Consider the following 17,417-nt stretch of genomic DNA (forward strand, 5'->3'; position numbering starts at 1 on the left):
GGCAGCTCTAAATGTCAGCCTTTGGCACCTGGCTGGAATGAAAGTTCATGTTATTAAATCTTCAGCTATTTCAAAAGAATGCTTTTGTAAGAAAGGACAAAAAACAAGAGTATAAGGAGGACATGGAGCAGGAAGGAGAGAGAAGGGTAGGGGAGAGGAAGAGAGGAGGAAAAATTATTTTTAAGAGCCTTATATGGACTAAACGAAAAACATCTGAATGCTACTTTGGCTCTACTGTCTGCCAACTTGGAGGAAGTAGATATGAATACATGGGGGATAGATATCGAAGTGCATGGAATGGTGGGAGTGGGTGGTGGTGAGTGGGCAGGAATAGGTGGGTTGGGGACAGAATGTGGGAACTTCTTAACATCCGCGCTGGAGCCCAGAGCCTTCTCAAACGCCAGAGAGCGCACGAATCACTCCAAAATGCAAAATACCACTCAAGTTTGTGACGCTCTGTGGGAGACAATCCAGGATCACACAGCACTTGGGAGCATGAGAAGGACTCTATGGAAGCAATCGCTCAGAACGATTAATTTGCCAAAACAATATGCAGGAGATCGCTTGGGGGTAGGGTGGGGCACAGGGATCCAGTGAAGAGTGGACCCCTTGAGGACTCCTCAAAGAGAGCGACCCCCCCCCCCCCCCGCCTTCGGAAAGAAGGCTGGTCCTCAGCCGTCTAAGTCCTCTCTCCCTCTACTAGCTAGGTTGGAAGAAGCTGGATGGCACTTTAGGGAGCCTGTCCCCGCCCGCGAATACGCAGGGAGGGGAGGATGATTATCGACCGGCGTGGGGAACTGCGACAAGAACCCCTCTCCGGAGACCCGGAGGTCACGCCTCGCTTCCGGGCTCAGTGCAGGGCGCCCACGACACACCCCGCGGGACTGAACACGGTGCATCCCGCTGCCATGGCAACCGCCTCCACCAAGACCCGGAGCAGAGGCCGCGGTCCCTGGGGGTCCCCGCGCGGGCTCTCCAGCTTCCACCCTGCGCGATGCTGGTCTGGGCCGGGCCGGCTTCGCAGGACTCGTTCCCGGTCCGTGTGGCAGAGGACTGGGGTGGACAAAGAAGCCAAGACCCGAGGTTCGCCCGGCCCAGCTACCGGACTAGACTAACGTGAAGCCTGCCTTAGGGCAGGGCCCAGGGGAGACCCCGTCCAAGCAGAAGGTGCAGACTCCATAACAGAAGGCACGATAGAGCGGGGCGTACACGAGCAGCAACTCCTTCCTGGGGTTCGCTTGGTGGGATTCCGGCTCCGGGGTACCAAGGGCTGCCTGGCAGACTTCATCGCGAGAAGACGCGAGGCCCCCGCGCAGACGTGGGATGGCAGGGCGCAGCCTCAGCGTTCCCTGCTCTTGACGTAGGGTAGCACTCCGCTCATTGGTCATTCTCTGGAGCCAGTTCATTGGTCCGAAGCGGCCCTCGCCCCACCTCCCAGGTCGACCAATGTGCGGCGGCGGGGGCGTGTCGGGAGGCGGGCGGCCGCGGCGCGGGGCTCCCTTCCTCGTGCTCGGCGTTAGCCCGGGCTGCCTCCACCGCCACCGCCGCCGCCGCCGCCGCCGCCGCCGCCGCCGCCGCCGCCGCCGCCGCCGTCGCCACCGCAGTTTTCTTCCTTTCCTGGCTCGGCCTCGGGGTGCGCCCGCAAGGTGAGACTGTCCCTCCGTTCCTCGCTTCCCAGTCCGGTCCTGCTCGCCGAGATTCCGCTCCTCGCCTTCCCGGTCCTCAGCCGTCTGTGTCTGGGACTCCACCTGCTGTAATGAAAGGGTTGGGGCGGGGGGCGACGCGGGCGGGGCTGGGCCTGGCGGATTCCCGGTCCCCGAGAGTGGAGATGGCAGGTTTGGGGGGACACGGGTGACCGTTAGCTGTCGTGGAAGGGGTGGCGGGGACACCAGTGGCCCCTGGGAGGACGGGGGCGTACCGGGGTGGGCGTCGCCTCCCCCTCGGTGCCGCGATCGCCACCGCTTCCCCGTGTGACCTTGGAAGAGCCGCCTCTCCGAGCCTGGGAGAGGGGCTGCCTCGGCACCCCTCAGGGAGGAGGGCGGCGATGTCTGCGAGAGCGGGCTGAGAGCCTCCTGCGTCAGCTGGGGTGAGGTCGGGAGCACGGGGGATGCTCTCGGGAGCGACCGAGCCACCCCTTGGCTGCTACGGATGGGTACGTCGGAGGCACGTCCAGCTCCGTCTGCCCTCACCGAAAACGAGAATGAGGTGGGAGCGAGGGTGCCACACCCACAGGGATGGCGGCAGGCAAGGATACCGGTCCCCTACTCGGGCTCCCTGGCCCGTGCCCCTGGGGACTTGGTCGACGACCCCCTCCCTCCCAGTGTCAGCCCAGCAGGACTGATTTGGACTAGTCTTTCTGTTAGCAAGGCCCTCTTGGGTTGCAAAGGGCGCCACTGCTTGCATTTCCTCTTGCACCTTGGCACGGGGAAGGAGAATAGAGCATTATTACTGTGCTCTAGTTTGCTGTCGAAAAGTCAAGGGCAGCTGTCATCCCCAGAATCCAGACTGACCTTTGATTCTTGGGAACCCCCAAGTCAACAGCCCAGCCCAGGGCCGAGTCTGGGTAGGGGGGTGGTAGTCTGGAGGCTAGAGGAGTCCAAGCACTCTATGGTTGAGGGCAGGGCAAGTGGAAGAAAGGATGCTGGGAAGAAGAGGGCAGCACTGGTAAGACAGAAGGGATGGTGGGACCCCTTCCCCAGCTCAAACTTATCCTCTCCTGTTTGTGAAAGAGAAGACACCCATACCCATCCTTGTACCCTTGGTCTGCTAGAAGGAAGACAAAGTAAAGTTGGATCAAGACTGAGTTGATAGGACCTCCAGCCTTGCTGTGCCCTGGCTGTGTGTTCTACTCCTATGTCATGTTCTGGAGAGGCCACCAGTGTGGGTGGCCCTATCCTGAGACCTCAGGGGGTGTTCTTTTGACAGACTTGAGCTTTAATGGAGGGGGGGAAGGGGCTGAATAGTGCTGCCTGGCCTGAGTTCTCAAGCCAAGACTGAGCAATAGGATGGCAGGAAGCCTTAGGAAGGGTGGAAGGTGGCTTGTCTGGCTTTGCTCAGACAAAGCCCTCTGCCAGGTTGAGAATGAGGATTGAAGAATGATTGAGAAATGATTGAGAGGATGGGGACAGAGCCCTTCCCTGACCCTATGACACCTTGGGGCTTGGTGACTGCCTCTGGAGCATAGAGGTGGTATGCAAGAAGGCAGCAGTTTTAAAAGCTCCCTTTGCCATATCTAGGCAGTAGCTGACCCTTTCTCACATTGGGGCTTGGGCCCTAGCATGGAGCAGCCTGAACAGTAGCCAGCACTGTAGTGTATCACTCTCTATTCCCCAGACGGAAGGTACCCACATTTTTCCTGAGAGCAACGGAGAGTCTCAGAAGACCCCTAGATTTTTGTTCCTGCTTTTAGCTCTCCCCATCCTGAGACTGTCCAAGGACTCATCCTTGGCAGGTTGGCAGCTATCTCAGGGAGGCATGATTTGTTTTGCTATGGTAGAGGGGCTAAGATTACATTCTCTATATCTCTCTAGCCCTCCCTGGAGGCCTGGCTGTCGTGGGAGTGGAAGAAGTGGAAGGTCAGGGATAGTAAGGGGGAGGGAGGCCCCCTTAATCCTTGAGCTGGTTTTTTTTTTTTTTGAGCTCAAGTCCCTGGGGTCCACCTTCAGGGCCACTTTGGCTCCTCTAGGATTGACCTGAAGCGCCTGTTCTCCAGTGCTTCTCTTTCAGAACCTTGCTGTTGTTTTAGAAACCAAGCCCTCTGGGATTTGCTTTTGCAGAGTTCTGAAGTGGGAGCACAGTGGGGTGGGCGCATTTTCAATTTGGTGCAGGCACAGCTGCACCAAACCCTGGGATAATAAGCTGCTGCTTATTCCTGTGTGTCACAGAAGTGAAATGACTTGCCCATGCCTCTGGGGGCTTGCGTAGCTTTTGGGCCACAATGAGGACTTGGCAGGCACAGGAGGTTGCCTGGAGGCAAGGCCAGGTCAGGGGCTACAAGGTGGACTAGCAGTTCTCTGTGGACATGGCTGCAGCCAAGAAGGCCGTTGTCCTCGTTTCCTGCTTCTAATGAGGAATTTGTGTACTGTGAGTCTAGCTCCTAGGGGACAGCTACTGGTAGATTCTCTGTTGCGAAAGAGATTTGGTTTTCCTGTCTCCTTTAGGCTCCTTTAGTTACTTCTTTCCCCACTACAGCCATGTTCTCACAGAGGATTTCAGGTACTTCGTGAGTGATTGCTCTGTCCAAGTTGCAGGCACAGAGGGAGACATGGGTTCCGTCCTCAGCAGCCTGACCATCTCAAGGTTGGCCTGAGCAGGGAACCATATGACTGTGGCAGGATCAGAGGTGTGCCCAGGAGGAAGCCACACTGGGAGAAAGGGGGAGTGCCCTCTAGAGCAGGCATTAATTGGGGAAGTTGGGGGGGGATTCCTGCAGGTAATTGGCCCTGATTGTACCACATCTGCTTGGAGGGCCCAATAAGGTCCATACTTGGGCATTTCTAAGGGTGATTGTTCATTCATTCAACAGGTATAAACTGAATACAGCAGCTTTGTCAGTGCTTTGCTGTGCTCTGGAGACACAAGGTTTGGCAAAACCACAATCACTCCCCTTTTTCTTTTTTTTTTTGTCAGTTGTAGGGCTTGAACTCTGGCCTGGGTACCATCCCTCAGCTCTTCAGCTCAAGGCTAGTGCTTTACCACTTGAGCCACAGTGCCACTTCCGGTTTTCTGAGTGGTTTATTGGAGATAAGAGTCTCATGGCCTTTCCTGCCCAGGCTGGTTTTGAACCGTGATCCTCAGATCTCAGCCTCCTGAGTAGCTAGGAGTACAGGCTTGAGCCACCATGCCCGGCTAATCACTCCCCTTTTAAGGTGAGGAAGACTGAATGAATGACCCAGAAGTGAGACTAGGAATCTTGTAAAGAATTCTAGGCCTATCCTAAGACTTGAGGTGGAGTAAGAGAGTGTTCCCTTAAAAGGATATGCTCAGGCAAGCCCTCAGCTAAAGTGTGGATAGGGATTACTTTAATGGGACAGGAGATTGCTTCCGTCAGATGGCCTTGGCAAAGGCAGGCAGAGACTAGGCAGTGGGGTTGGGGAAGATAGGGTGGGACTGTAGTAGTGGACCAGAGTGTTTTGTGGAAAATCCTCCCAGTAGCTTTTGCTCACCAGCCAGGTGTCCAAGAAGAGTCCTAGGGAGACTGCCCCACACCTGAAGAAATGTGTATGAGTAGGATCTTCAGGGATGGATGAAGGTATGGCTCTTACATTTGCCTGTTTGCCACAGTTGGGTAGCTGGAGTGGCTGGGTTGGGGCAAAGTTCTTTCCAAGGTCAGGCTTCTGACCCCAAGCAAACTGACCCCAAGCAGCCCTGGACAGAGTTGAGTAGGGTAGAGTTTGCCTTTCTGCATCCTGAGGCCTCTGAGGATGGTGCTAGTTCAGAGCAGTTCCCTCGCTGGCAAGTCCTGCTTTCTAGAGGCGAACCAGGCCCCTCCATTCATCTCTCTAGGCCCAGGAGCCTTCTGGGACAGATGAAAATGGTGAGCTCACTACTTAGGAGGCAGGGCTTGGGCATGGGTGACTTGTCTGATAGTGGGAGTAGAAGTAAGGTCATTCCCATTCCCAGGGCTTCTAAGCACCCAGGGGACCTTGAGTTCATGTCTTGGACAGGCCCAGCCCCTGACAATAAGGCTGCTCTGTGGTTTCTCTTCATTATCAGGATTAGCCAAGGTCACGCATGGGCCTCTCATCTCTAAATACTTTCAGTGCGTTTCTCAAAAAAAAAAAAAAAAAAAATTCTGTATAGTATATTTCCACTAAACAAAATCAGCTCATTTCTTTTTTTTTTTTTTTTTTTCTTTTCTTTTTGCTAGTCCTAGGGCTTGAACTCAGGCTCTGGGCACTGTCTCTGAGCTTCTTTCCCTCAAGGATAGTACTCTACCACTTGAGCCACAGCTCCACTTCTGGCTCTTTCTATATATGTGTTATTGAAGAATCCAACCTAGGGCTTCATGCATGCTAGCCAAGCACTCTACCACTGAGCCACATTCCCAGCCCCTCAGCTCATTTCTTAATGTCCATGGCTTTTGTTTCCCCAATTATCCCCTGAATGTCTCTTTTAATGGGGACTTAGAAACCCATTCCCCTGTTTCCTTTCTCCTCTCCTCTTCCTCTACCTCCTTCTCTCTCTCTCTCTCTCTCTCTCTCTTTCTTTCCTTTCTTTCTTTTTCTTTCCCTCCCTCCCTCCCTCCCTCCCTCCCTCCCTCCCTCCCTCCCTCTCTCTCTCCCTCCCTCCCTTCCTCCCTTTCTTTCTTTCTTTTTTTTTTTTTGCTGGTCCTGGGGCTTGAACTCTAGCTCTGAGTGCTGTCTCTGAGCTTTTGTACTCAAGGCTAGTGCTCTACCACTTGAGCTAAGACTGGTTTTTTGTGGTTAATTGGAGCTAAGAGTGTCATGGACTTTTCTACTAAACTGACTCTGAACTACAATCCTCAGTCTCAGCCTCCTGAATAACTAGGATTATAGGAGTGAGCCCCCCCCCTCCCCCAAAAAAAGGAGTGAGCCCAACTCAAAAAGTTTCCTCTAGGGGCTGGGTAGGAAGGTGGCTCAGTGGTAGAGTGCTTGCCTTGCATGCATGAGGCCCTGGGTTCGATTCCTCAGCACCACATAAGCAAAAAGAAAAAAAGCCGAAGTGGCTCTGTGGCTCAAGTGGTAGAGCGCTAGCCTTGAGCTGAAGAGCTGAAGGACAGAACCCAGGCCCAGAGTTCAGGCCCCAGGACTGGACCAAAAAACAAAAACAAAAAACTTTCCTCTCCCCCACGGTATAACCCCTGTTTTCACTGTATTTGATGTTGGTATACTTTGTGTAGGGGAAGGGAAAAAACAAATTGTTTAAATAGGGATACAGGTGGACCCATGGCAGCAATGAGATGTACAAGACATTATGTCGAAAAATGAACTTTACAACTTTGGCCCGGGTGAGGGGGCGTGGGGGGGCGGGGGAAGCAGGGGGAGAAGGGGGAAGATGGGAAGGAAACAAAAGAGGAGGCAACAATGCTTGATAAGAAATGTACTCAGTACCTTGCCCATGTAATTGTAACCCCTCTGTACGGTATTTTCACAATAAAAAAAAAAAGAAATCTTTCCTTTTTGTAGATAATGTTGTGTGATCCGGGGGAAAAAAAACAGATCAATTGTCCTAAGATTTTCCTGCCTTCTTGGTCCACCACATACATATCAATGTAGAACATAGGTTTTTAGACTCTGTAAAGGGCTAGATGGTAAATATTTTAGACTTTGCAAGCCATATGGTCTTTGTCACACTAGTTAGAATAGTTTTGTTTCAGTGCATAAACTGTCATAGACAACATGTAAATGAACTAGAGTGGTTGTGTTCCAGTAAAACTTTATTTGCAAATGACTGGCAGTAAATGGCTCAACAGCCTATAATTTGCCAATTCCCTATCTAGAACAGTCTTCCCTCTTTTTTTTTTTTTCCTTGAAGTTTGAAGAAACAGGTCAGTCATCCTGTGACATACACTGCCTTCTGGGTTGTTTCATTGCTCACTCAGTCACTTAATTTGTTCAGCTATCCTCTGCATTTTCATTAATGAGACTTTGGGGCTAGAAGCTCAATTAGATCCAGATTAAGTGTCTTTGGCAAGAATCCCTTGTCAGTGATACTGAGACTTGTCTGCCTCACTCCAAGAGGCATCAGCATGTCAAACTGTCCTGTAGTGAGTGAGGAGAGATAGATCTGTGTGTGTCTTGGTGATGTTTCATTCCCCTCATTACAAACTTGTATTTTGCCTCTTTAAGACCCAAATCTACTGGGCACTAATGGCTTATACCTGTAATCCTAGCTACTAAAGAAGCTGAGACCTCCTGAAGGATTGGGGTTTAAAGCCAGCCTGAGCAGAAAAGCCTCTTGAGACTCCATCTCCATTAACTAGCAAAATGCTGAACTCAAGTGATAGAGACCCAAGAAAGTTGAATTTAAGCATGAGTTCCTGAGTTCAAGCCCAAGTACACACACACACACACACACACACACACACACACACACACACACATCTCATTTGTTAGTGGCATTTGTGGATCTTCTGGTCTCTCTCTCTCTCTCTCTCTCTTTCTTTCTCAGTTCAGAGTCTATTGATTGTCATTGCCTTTGGCATTTGTTTCTTTTTATTATTTTTTTAATTAAAAATTTTTTTTGTGCAGGTCCTGGGGCTTGAACTCAGGGCCTGGGCACTATTCCTGAGCTTTTGCTCAAGGCTTGTGCTCTACCACTTGAGCCATAGCATCATTTCCAGCTTTTTCTGAGTAGTTTATTGGAAATAACAGTTTCATAGACTTTTCTGCCAGGGCTAGTTTCAAGCCACCATCCTCAGATCTTAGCCCCCTGAGTGACTAGGATTACAAGCATGAACTACCAGTTACTGGCTTGTCATTTGTTTCTTTATGGGGTGCAGAATGACTTGGCATTTGGCCATTCCATTGTTATTTATCAGCAACAAATTGCCTGTGAAGAAGAGCTTTCCATCACTACCAGAATAGTTGGTTTACGAGAAAGACCAAGAAACAGACTGAATTATTTTTCTTTAATCTCCAGTTCTCAGAGCAAAGAGTTAAGACACTGCTACTGTCAGTAGTGACACATGAGGGTTTGGGTTTGTTTGTTTTGCTTTCTTCTTTTTTGTAATCTCTGTGAATGCTCTGGTTTTCTGTATTCCATCTGTTTTCATCAGTTGTGCTCATTACTCGTTTTGATGCTTGAATCGGTCCTGCACAGCCCACCAGAGGCTTCCTGGGGTGCTTTATGTTTACTGCTGCCCTGAGACAGCTAATCTGAGCGGCCACCCTGGGATTCAGGCCAGGTCTGCATGGCAGGTTCAGATTATGGGCACCTCCCATGGGCCTCTGTTCTGTATATAGTCCTGGTTGAATACTAGGATATGTTCATTTTATGCTGTCCCTTTTTTGCCCACCTTCAAACATACTGTTGACTGACCTGTGCCCAGCTGCACCAGTGTGTGACCTGAATAATGTGGTTCTTGCGACCCTTTGTGGTCAACATTGTTACAAATGGCCTCTGAAAAATACCAGTAAAGCCCTCCTTCTTTCTAGATGGTCCTTCCTGCTAGCCTCAGGTTGGCTGGGCACATACATCCTGTGCCCATCTGGAACCTTAGCATATGCAGGCAGGGCTCTGGGTTGGTAGGGTGTCCAGCAGGGGTGAGGGCTCTTGAGTATGTGAGTGATGGCATAAGGGGTTGGGCAGAAGGCCCAATGTCAGAGGATTTGGACCCGTGTGGCTGCTGAGAGCAGCAGAGGTTTGGGTCTTTCCTATAGGGAGTCTTCTGCTCTTCCCTAGTCATTGGCTCCTGTGTGGTCCTGACCCTTGTTCTTCTTCATCCTTCAGGCTCCTATTGGTGTCTCTGGAGCATGGGAGGCTGCTGAGCTTGAGTGGCGGTGTCCGGCAGGAGCTGTGTGTCTTGCTTGGTGGCAGGGAGGACGTCCATGGCTGCAGCCAACAAGGGTGAGTGCTTTCTTTGCCTGCAAACGTTTCCAGCTAGGTCCCCTTCAGCCTTAAGTGTGGGTGTGAGACTCAGCGTCATTCAGAATATGCTAGTGTAGCCCGGACACCGGTGGTTGTAATGTTAGCTACTCAGGAGACTGAAATCTGGAGGATTGTGGTTCGAAGCCAGCCTGGGCAGAAAAGTCCCCATGAGACTCTTATCTCCACTTAACCACTCAAAAACTGAAAGTGGAGCGTGGCTCAAAGTGGTAGAGCATAGGCTTAAGCAAAAAGAGCTCAGGGACAGTGCCCAGACCCTGAGTTCAAGCTCCATGACCACCACCAATGACAAAAAGAATATGCTAGTGTTCATTCTAGGTCCTTGGGATTGCCCAGACCCTAGCAGGGACCCCTGCTGTCTCCTTGCCTTGCTGTTCTTCAGAAGCATATGCTTCTCTGCCATCTTTCATTCTACTGTTAAGGGGTAGGGGACATTCAGGGTTATGATGTGTCCCAAGACTGGGGAGGGGGATAGGGCCACAGCAAGCTCTGAACGGGAATCTAAACTCTGGTAACAATCTAGAGGACTTCTGCTAAGTATTCAGGAGCCCAGACCAAGGGTGCCCCAAGTCCTTCCACCCAGAGGACTCTACTTGAGGCTCTTGGAGGCCTAAGGGATAATGGGGGAGGAGGAGACTAGCAGACAAGAGCCATTTGGTTATTTATAACATTGTTTGCAGGTCATACAAAATTCTTTCTTTCTTTCTTTTTTTAATTTATTTTTTTGGGTCCAGTCGTGGGCCTGAACTCTGGGCCTGGGTGCTGTCCCTCGGTTCTTCAGCTCAAGGCTAGCGCTCTACCACTTGAGCCACAATACCACCTCTGGCTTTTTTTTTTCTGTTTATGTGGTGCTGAGGAATCGAACCCAGGGCCTCATGCATGCAAGGCAAGCGCTCTACCACTGAGCCACCTTCCCAGCCCCATACAAAATTCTTAATTCAGGCAAATGGTAAATGACATGAAGCATTCCAAAAGTATATGTGTCTGTCCTGTCATGTACCAAATGACCTATACAGCCCATGGGCTGGATGTTCCCCATTCCTGGCTAGAGGATCAAAGGGGATCCTTCTCTGGCCTCCCAAAGGGTGAGTGTCCATGCAGACCAGGCCCTCTGTTGGCTCTTTACCTTACCACTCATCCTCTCTAAACCCCTGCCCTTTCTGGCCAGCTCAGGGACAGCCAAGGGCTTTAAAAGGGGCTAAGCAGGGGAGAAAATGGTGTGGAGTGCTAGGAAGCTCTCCAGCTTTTTCCTTCTTCTTCTTTTTGTTTTTGGTGGTTGTTTTTGGTCATGGGGCTTAAACTTTGGGCCTGTGCTGTCCCTGAGCATGTGTGCTCAAGGTTAATGCTCTACTACATCTAGACTTCTGGCTTTTAGGTGCTTAACTAGAGAGAAGAGTCTCACAGAGCTGGGTGCCCATGGCTAACGCCTATAATCCTAGCTACTCAGGAGGCTGAGATCTGAAGGTCAAGGTTCAAAGCCAGCCAAGGCAGAAAAATCTGTGAGACTCTTATCTCCAATTAAGCACCTGAAAACAGGAAGTAGCGTGTGGCTCAAGTAGTAGAGCACTCACCTTGAGCTGAAGAGCTCAGGGACAGCGCCCAGGCTCAGAGTTCAAGACTTACAACATGGTTGGGGGGGGGGTGTCTCACAGATTTTCCTGCCTGAGCTGGCTTCAAACTGTGATCCTCAGATCTTAGCTTCCTGAATAGCTAGAATTATAGGAGTGAGCCACTAATGCCTGAGTCAACTTTTTCCTTCTTACCTGCCAGTGAGCAGCTAGCTTTAGTAGCAGCTACAGCATGGCATAGTATGAGTTTTCACTTCCATTTTTCCCACTGCAAGCAAGTCCCCAAGAGTACATTCCTATACCTGAGCTTCCTTCCTCCCTTCCCTCCCCATGTTATACTGGTTGGGGTCATCAGGAGGCACAGGCAGGAAAACCTGGGAGAAAAGATGCCAGGCATGGTGAGCTTGGCTCCCTCTAGGAAAGGCTGGGACAGGACATGCAGAGGCCCAGCCCTGTACTGTCTGGGCAGAAGGGGAAGGCCAAGAGGACTGTGTCTTCTTGTCTCTGATGCCAGCTTCCTCCCTTCCAAGTGAGGAATCTTATCATCCAGCCTCAAGTTCCTACTCCCACCATTTCTATGCTGAAGGGAGAATTTTGTGGGAGTACTGGGCAGGTAGGGCATAATGAAGGTCCTCAAGCCTTATGTCCACCATTGTCCATCTCAGCCAGGAAGGAGCTTGCCAGTGGATACTGGGTGATATCAAGGACAGCTGGGGAACAAGGGACATGGTTTGCTGGGAAAGAGAAAGCTAGTGGCCCCTGGATTCCTCTCCCACTCTTTCTAGGCAACAAGCCCAGAGTCCGGAGTATCCGCTTTGCGGCAAGCCATGATGCAGAAGGCTCCCAGGGCCATGTCCATTTTGATGAGAAGCTGCATGACTCAGTGGTCATGGTCACTCAGGAGAGTGAAAGCAGCTTTCTGGTTAAGGTAGGTACATGTCTCCTCCATCATAGATCCCTCCGTCCCCTTCCTTCCTGCTTCTGCTGGGCATCTTCCACCCATTACTTCCTTCCCTCAACTGGACTCAAACACATCTTTGCCTTGGTTTCTCCATCCGTAAGATGGAAGGTGGGAGAATTGATGAGAGAAATACCTTTTGTTGTTGTTGTTGTTGTTCATGGGGCTTGAACTCTAGGCTGTCCCTGAGCTCTTCAGCTCAAGTCTAGTGCTCTACTACTTTTAGCCACAGTGCCACTTCTGGTTTTCTAGTGGTTAATTGGAGATCAGAGTCTCATGCCTGCAATGGCTTTGAGCCACAATCTTTAGATCCAGTAGCTAGGATTATAGGTGTGGGCCACCAGTGCCTGGCTGACAGTCTTATTCTTGCTAGGCAAGTGTTCTACCACTTGAGCCATGGACATTTTTTGCTTTTTATGATTTTTTTTTAAGATGGGGTATGCATTTTTGCCTGGGCAAGCTTTTTTTTTTTTTTGGTCGGTCATGGGAGCTGAACTCTGGGCCTGGGCGCTATCCATCAACTCTTCAGCTAGCACCCTACCACTTGAGCCACAGCCCACTTCTGGCTTTTTTCTGCTTATGTGGTGCTGAGGAATCGAACACAGGGCCTCATGCATGCGAGGCAAGCGCTCTACCACTGAGCCAGCTTCCCAGCCCAGGACAAGCTTCTTATTTTCACCCTTGAGAATCATTAGGACCATAGACATGTGCCATAACCAGCTTTTATTTTTCCTCTCCTTTATTTTTTGGCTATTCCAGGGCTATACTTAGGGCCTTGCACTTGTTAGGCAGGTGTTCTACTGCTGAGCCATGCCACCAGCCTGTTTTTGTTGCACAGGTTATTTTTTCTACCTTGTAGTTTGTGTTTTTTTAAATCACTCACATTTTATTTTTTGTTTTTTGTTTTGTCAGTTGTGGGACTTGAACTCTGGGTCTGAACGCTGTCCCTCAGCTCTTCAGCTCAAGGCTAGCACTCTACCCACTTGAGCCACAGCGCCACTTTTTTCTTTTTGCTTATGTGGTGCTGAGGAATAGAACCCAGGGCAAGTGCTCTACCACTGAGCCACCTTCCCAGCCCCACTCACATTTTATTTTGTGCTTAGATAGAATCCAAAGCCTTATGCATGCCACACATATAGTGTACCACTGAGCTGTATACCAGCCCACCCCGTTCTCTAGTGGAACACCCCCTTCTTCTTAGAGCCACATCTTACCCCTGACAGGGGTCTTCCAGTGTACACTGTAGTGCCTCATATCCACTTGGAAGAGGCAGAAAGAACTCTAGAGGGGCTGGGTTGGGGAAAACAGATTGATCAATCAGTCAGAGGTCCAGGTCTGAGCAGGAGTGCCCTGTGCAGGGTGGGACTGAGGTCTGGTCTTTGGTGAAATCCCTGAGAAGTAGCTGGTTGTCCTTAGAGAGGGGCCCAGATTTCTCTTCAACTCTAAAGTCGTTATTCTTTCCCTTGTAGCTGACAGTTTTCTCCAAGGAAATAAATAGCATGAGCTACAATTTTTTTTTAAAGTAGTACTGTCACTTCATTGCAAAATATATACTAGAGAAAATTTGGAAGATAGAAAAAAATAGCGTGGCTAAGGATATAGGTCAGTAGTAGACTCTGCCTAGAATGTGTGAGGCCCTGGCTTGATTCTCAGCACTGCCTAAAAAAAATTAAATTAAAAGAAATTTAAAATTAGCCAGTCACACTGTAATCATGGTTACTATTTTGATATGTGTCATTCTAGCTCTTTTTTTTTTTTAAAGCTTCATTTCCAAAAACAAAGAGCTGGTATCACCATGGACATGCTATTTTGCTGGCATCTGTCTGTGAACTGCTTCTTGTCTGTGTCAGGAAATAATTTTCTACATGATTTTATTCCTGCTTGGTCCTCCAGACTGTGCCTCACATTGATTTGGCTGCTTCCTGTTCCTGGGTGTTACGGTGGTTTGTTTCTCTGTTATAAATAGGGCACTAATGAGTATTGTTTTGCACATCTCTGAGTATCTTTCCTGGAAGATTCTGCAAGTGGTACAGTTGGGCCACAGGTTATAGCAAACAGGTGCAGCCAGAAAGCTTTCTTGAGTGGTGTGCCCTCCAATAGCAGAATGTGATATAGGGGTCACATGGAGTAAAGTTTATCATGTGGTAACATCAGCCTAGTTTCATCAAAAGACTTCACTCCTAACCTGCTCCCTGAGGTGAGGCTGTTCAGCTCCTGTAACTATATGCCCAGCTGGGCCTACTAGACTGGCACCCCTTACCAGCCCCCCTACTTAGCAGCCACCTCAACCTATGACCCCTCACATCTCTGGAGTTTCTAAGGATGGCGTCTGTCCCAGAGGAACATTGGTTGCCAACCACTGCATGGACAGCGGAGACTGCTGGGCACACTGAGCGTTTGGGTCAGCAGGCAGGCATCTGTCATCAGTCTAGAGTCTGAGCTCTGTGATTGATGCCAAGTCTGGGGCCAGCTGTGGTCTAGCGTTCCCCCCTCCCTCCTTTTCTTTTTTGTTGGAAGTTTATGGGGATTGAACTCAGCTTCCCACACATGCTAAGCACACTACTCCTGAGCTACATCCCTAGACCCTAGGGTCTTATTTATCGAATCCCTCTCCTCCCCTCAATCTCATGCTGTGTTGGGTAGTGTCTCCACATGAATGTCTGGAGGACCAGCATCCCTGACCTTGAGCTACTGCCTCTGAGCAAGTGCTGGAATGGTGAGAGTAGGTAGGTGATCTATGTCATAGGACTTTGTCACTGCCCTCTGGGGCAGTGGTTGGTGACATGCTGTGTGCCATGCAAGTAAGAAATGGTCAGAAGTCTAGGGAAGACTTCTTCCTAGTCACACAATGTGGTTTCCGTGTGTCTCATCTATGAGGACTGTGGGCCTCTGACACACATGCTTTGGATTGTGCTGGTTGGTTCTTGGGAGATTCTGTCACAGGACCTGGAGCCATCTGATTAGGGATGTGGACCAGATGGAGTAATGGAGGAGTAATGGACTCCCAGGGAAGCAGGTGCTGGGGGTCACAAGGATTATAGGTAGCACAGCCTGGATGGACCCTGGATGAAGCAGTAAGTGAAGTGCCTCTTCCCTCTTCTCCTGCTGCAGGTTGGCTTCCTGAAGATCCTGCACAGGTATGAGATTACCTTCACTCTGCCCCCCGTGCTCAGGCTGAGCAAAGACATCCATGAGGCACCTGTCCCCAGCCTGCACCTCAGGCTCCTCAGTGTCATGCCCATTCCTGAAGGTATGTCACCTGGGCTGCTGAAGGCCTGCCCTCATCCAGTGGTCCTGGCTGTGAGAGGGAATGAGAGTGTGGCAATGGGGGCGGGGGGGTAGGCAGTTCACTAAGTCAGGGACATGGTACCACTATGAGTTTGCAGTGTGGCAACTTTGCAGGGCTACATCTGCCCACTGGCTGATGGTTTCCTCAGTGGGGAGGCCACTGAGGGCCTGGTCAGCCCTCTCCCCCTGGAGGGCAAGGTTGGAACTGCAGGGACTCTGGGTAGCTGACTTCTAGTGCTCACCTTAGATCTTAGGCTGTTTCTCTCTACCCAGCTGGCTTTAGGTCATGTTCCACCCCTGCTCCAGCCTGGAAGAGGCTAGAGTATCAGTTTTGTGGTGTGCTGCCCATTGCCCCAGCTTCAGTTCCATGCTCCCCCATTCATGACTTGGCACTTAGTGGATTGAGGAAAACCCCTCAAGCTTTTGCTTTGCCTTTTGCCACTTGACCCACTCAAAGCTTGCTTGCTTGCTTTCTCTCTCTCTCTCTCTCCCACCCTCTCTCTCTCTCTCTTGCCAGTCCCGAGGCTTGAACTCAGGGTCTGGGCATTGTTCCTGAGCTTCTTTTGCTCAAGGCTAGCACTCTACCACTTGAGCCACAGGCACCACTTCCAGCTTTTCTGTGTATGTGGTACTGAGGAATCAAACCCAGAGCCTCATGCATGCAAGGCAAGCACTCTACCACTGAGCCACCTTCCCATCCCCTCCCCCCATTCTTTATCACCACTCCCTTTGTGTGGAAGCAAACCTCTTGGAAGCCTGGGTTGGAGCCTGCCTCCCCCTTGTAGCCATGTTAGGCTTCAACACCGTATTATTGAAGAAAGTTTCCCAAGTCCCGGTGCCCCCCTTGTGCAGTTGGGTCTCTGGAAGGGCCATCCTTGCCCCTTTCTGGTGGGTGGAGCCCCATGGCTACAGGAGACAATTTGGGAAGTGTGGGAGGTACCAACTGGCCCATCCCTGTCCCCCTGCAGGTTATAGCATCAAGTGCGAGTACTCCGCACACAAGGAGGGCGTCCTGAAAGAGGAGATGCTGTTGGCCTGTGAGGGAGGCACTGGTGCCTGCGTGCGTGTGATGGTGCAGGCGCGGGTCATGGGTGAGTGAGGAGGCTGGCATCTGGTGAGAGGGAAGAGGCATAAGATTGGCCTAGAGGTTTCTTTGCCGATTTAGGGCTTTAGCCTCTGGTGGGGGCCTCCCCACAAATCCCAGCTGATTGGGGGTAAGGATCTCCTTGGAGTAGACCATGGGGGGGAGGGCGGGACCAGGTGTGAACAACAGTCCAACCCGTGTCCTAATTTGCAGACCGGCACCATGGTACACCGATGCTGCTGGATGGTGTCAAGTGTGTGGGTGCCGAACTGGAGTATGACTCAGAGCACAGCGACTGGCATGGCTTCGACTGAGGCCAGCCTGCCTTGGGGCTTCTCAGCCTTAAACCCTGCCTCCTCTCCCAACATGCTGCGTGATGATGTGGCTTCCTTACCCCTCCCTAGGGTCGGCATGGGAATGGCATGTCCACTGCCTAGGCCGGGCCTAGTGCCTCTCACCTCTGCCTTCATTCTGCCACCACCCTGCCTTTCCTATGTCCTCCTCTCCCACTTCCTCCTCTTCATGTGCCTCAGTCTCCTGCTGGAAGAAATAGGTTGAGCTCCCAAGGTGGGTATCCGAGGAGAGGACAGGAGGGCCTGGTGTGGGATCTACCCACTCTCCACCCCAAGCCTTCGGGGCTCCGGCCTGGGCCTGGGAGATGACAGAGTGGCTCTGTGATGTCGACCCCCACCCCCATTGCTGCTGCTGCTGCTGCCTCACCTCAGCCACCTCTCCCACCCCCCCCTCCTTTCTGACTGCTGCCCACAGAGTAGGAGGGAGGCTCGGTTCCCAGTTCCTACCCCTCAGGTCTGTGTTACTTGGTTTTTAAATGACTGGTTGGAACAGAACCTTAAATAAAACTTCCAGTGGATACAGGGTTGTTGTTGGTTTTTTTTTTTTTCCCTCTGTGGTACCAAGACTGCCCAGTCCCTCACAGATGAGCCAACAA

The 17,417-nt window shown here is 51.1% G+C and overlaps 1 protein-coding gene across 1 annotated transcript; it reads left to right on the forward strand.

The window, feature by feature from the left end:
* Positions 1 to 1,539: 1,539 nt before the first annotated feature.
* CUNH20orf27 (chromosome unknown C20orf27 homolog) lies at positions 1,540 to 17,343 on the forward strand. Its single transcript, XM_042694448.1, has 6 exons — positions 1,540 to 1,646; positions 9,415 to 9,531; positions 11,924 to 12,066; positions 15,208 to 15,346; positions 16,353 to 16,475; positions 16,682 to 17,343. The coding sequence occupies exons 2-6, from the start codon at positions 9,513 to 9,515 to the stop codon at positions 16,780 to 16,782; spliced, it is 525 nt and encodes a 174-aa protein (XP_042550382.1). The 5' UTR covers positions 1,540 to 1,646; positions 9,415 to 9,512; the 3' UTR covers positions 16,783 to 17,343.
* The last annotated feature ends 74 nt before the right edge of the window (positions 17,344 to 17,417 follow it).

This window comes from Dipodomys spectabilis, unplaced genomic scaffold (genome assembly GCF_019054845.1).
Source record: "Dipodomys spectabilis isolate Male_0828 unplaced genomic scaffold, ASM1905484v1 ptg000175l, whole genome shotgun sequence".
In the NCBI taxonomy this organism is placed as follows: Eukaryota; Metazoa; Chordata; class Mammalia; order Rodentia; family Heteromyidae; genus Dipodomys; species Dipodomys spectabilis.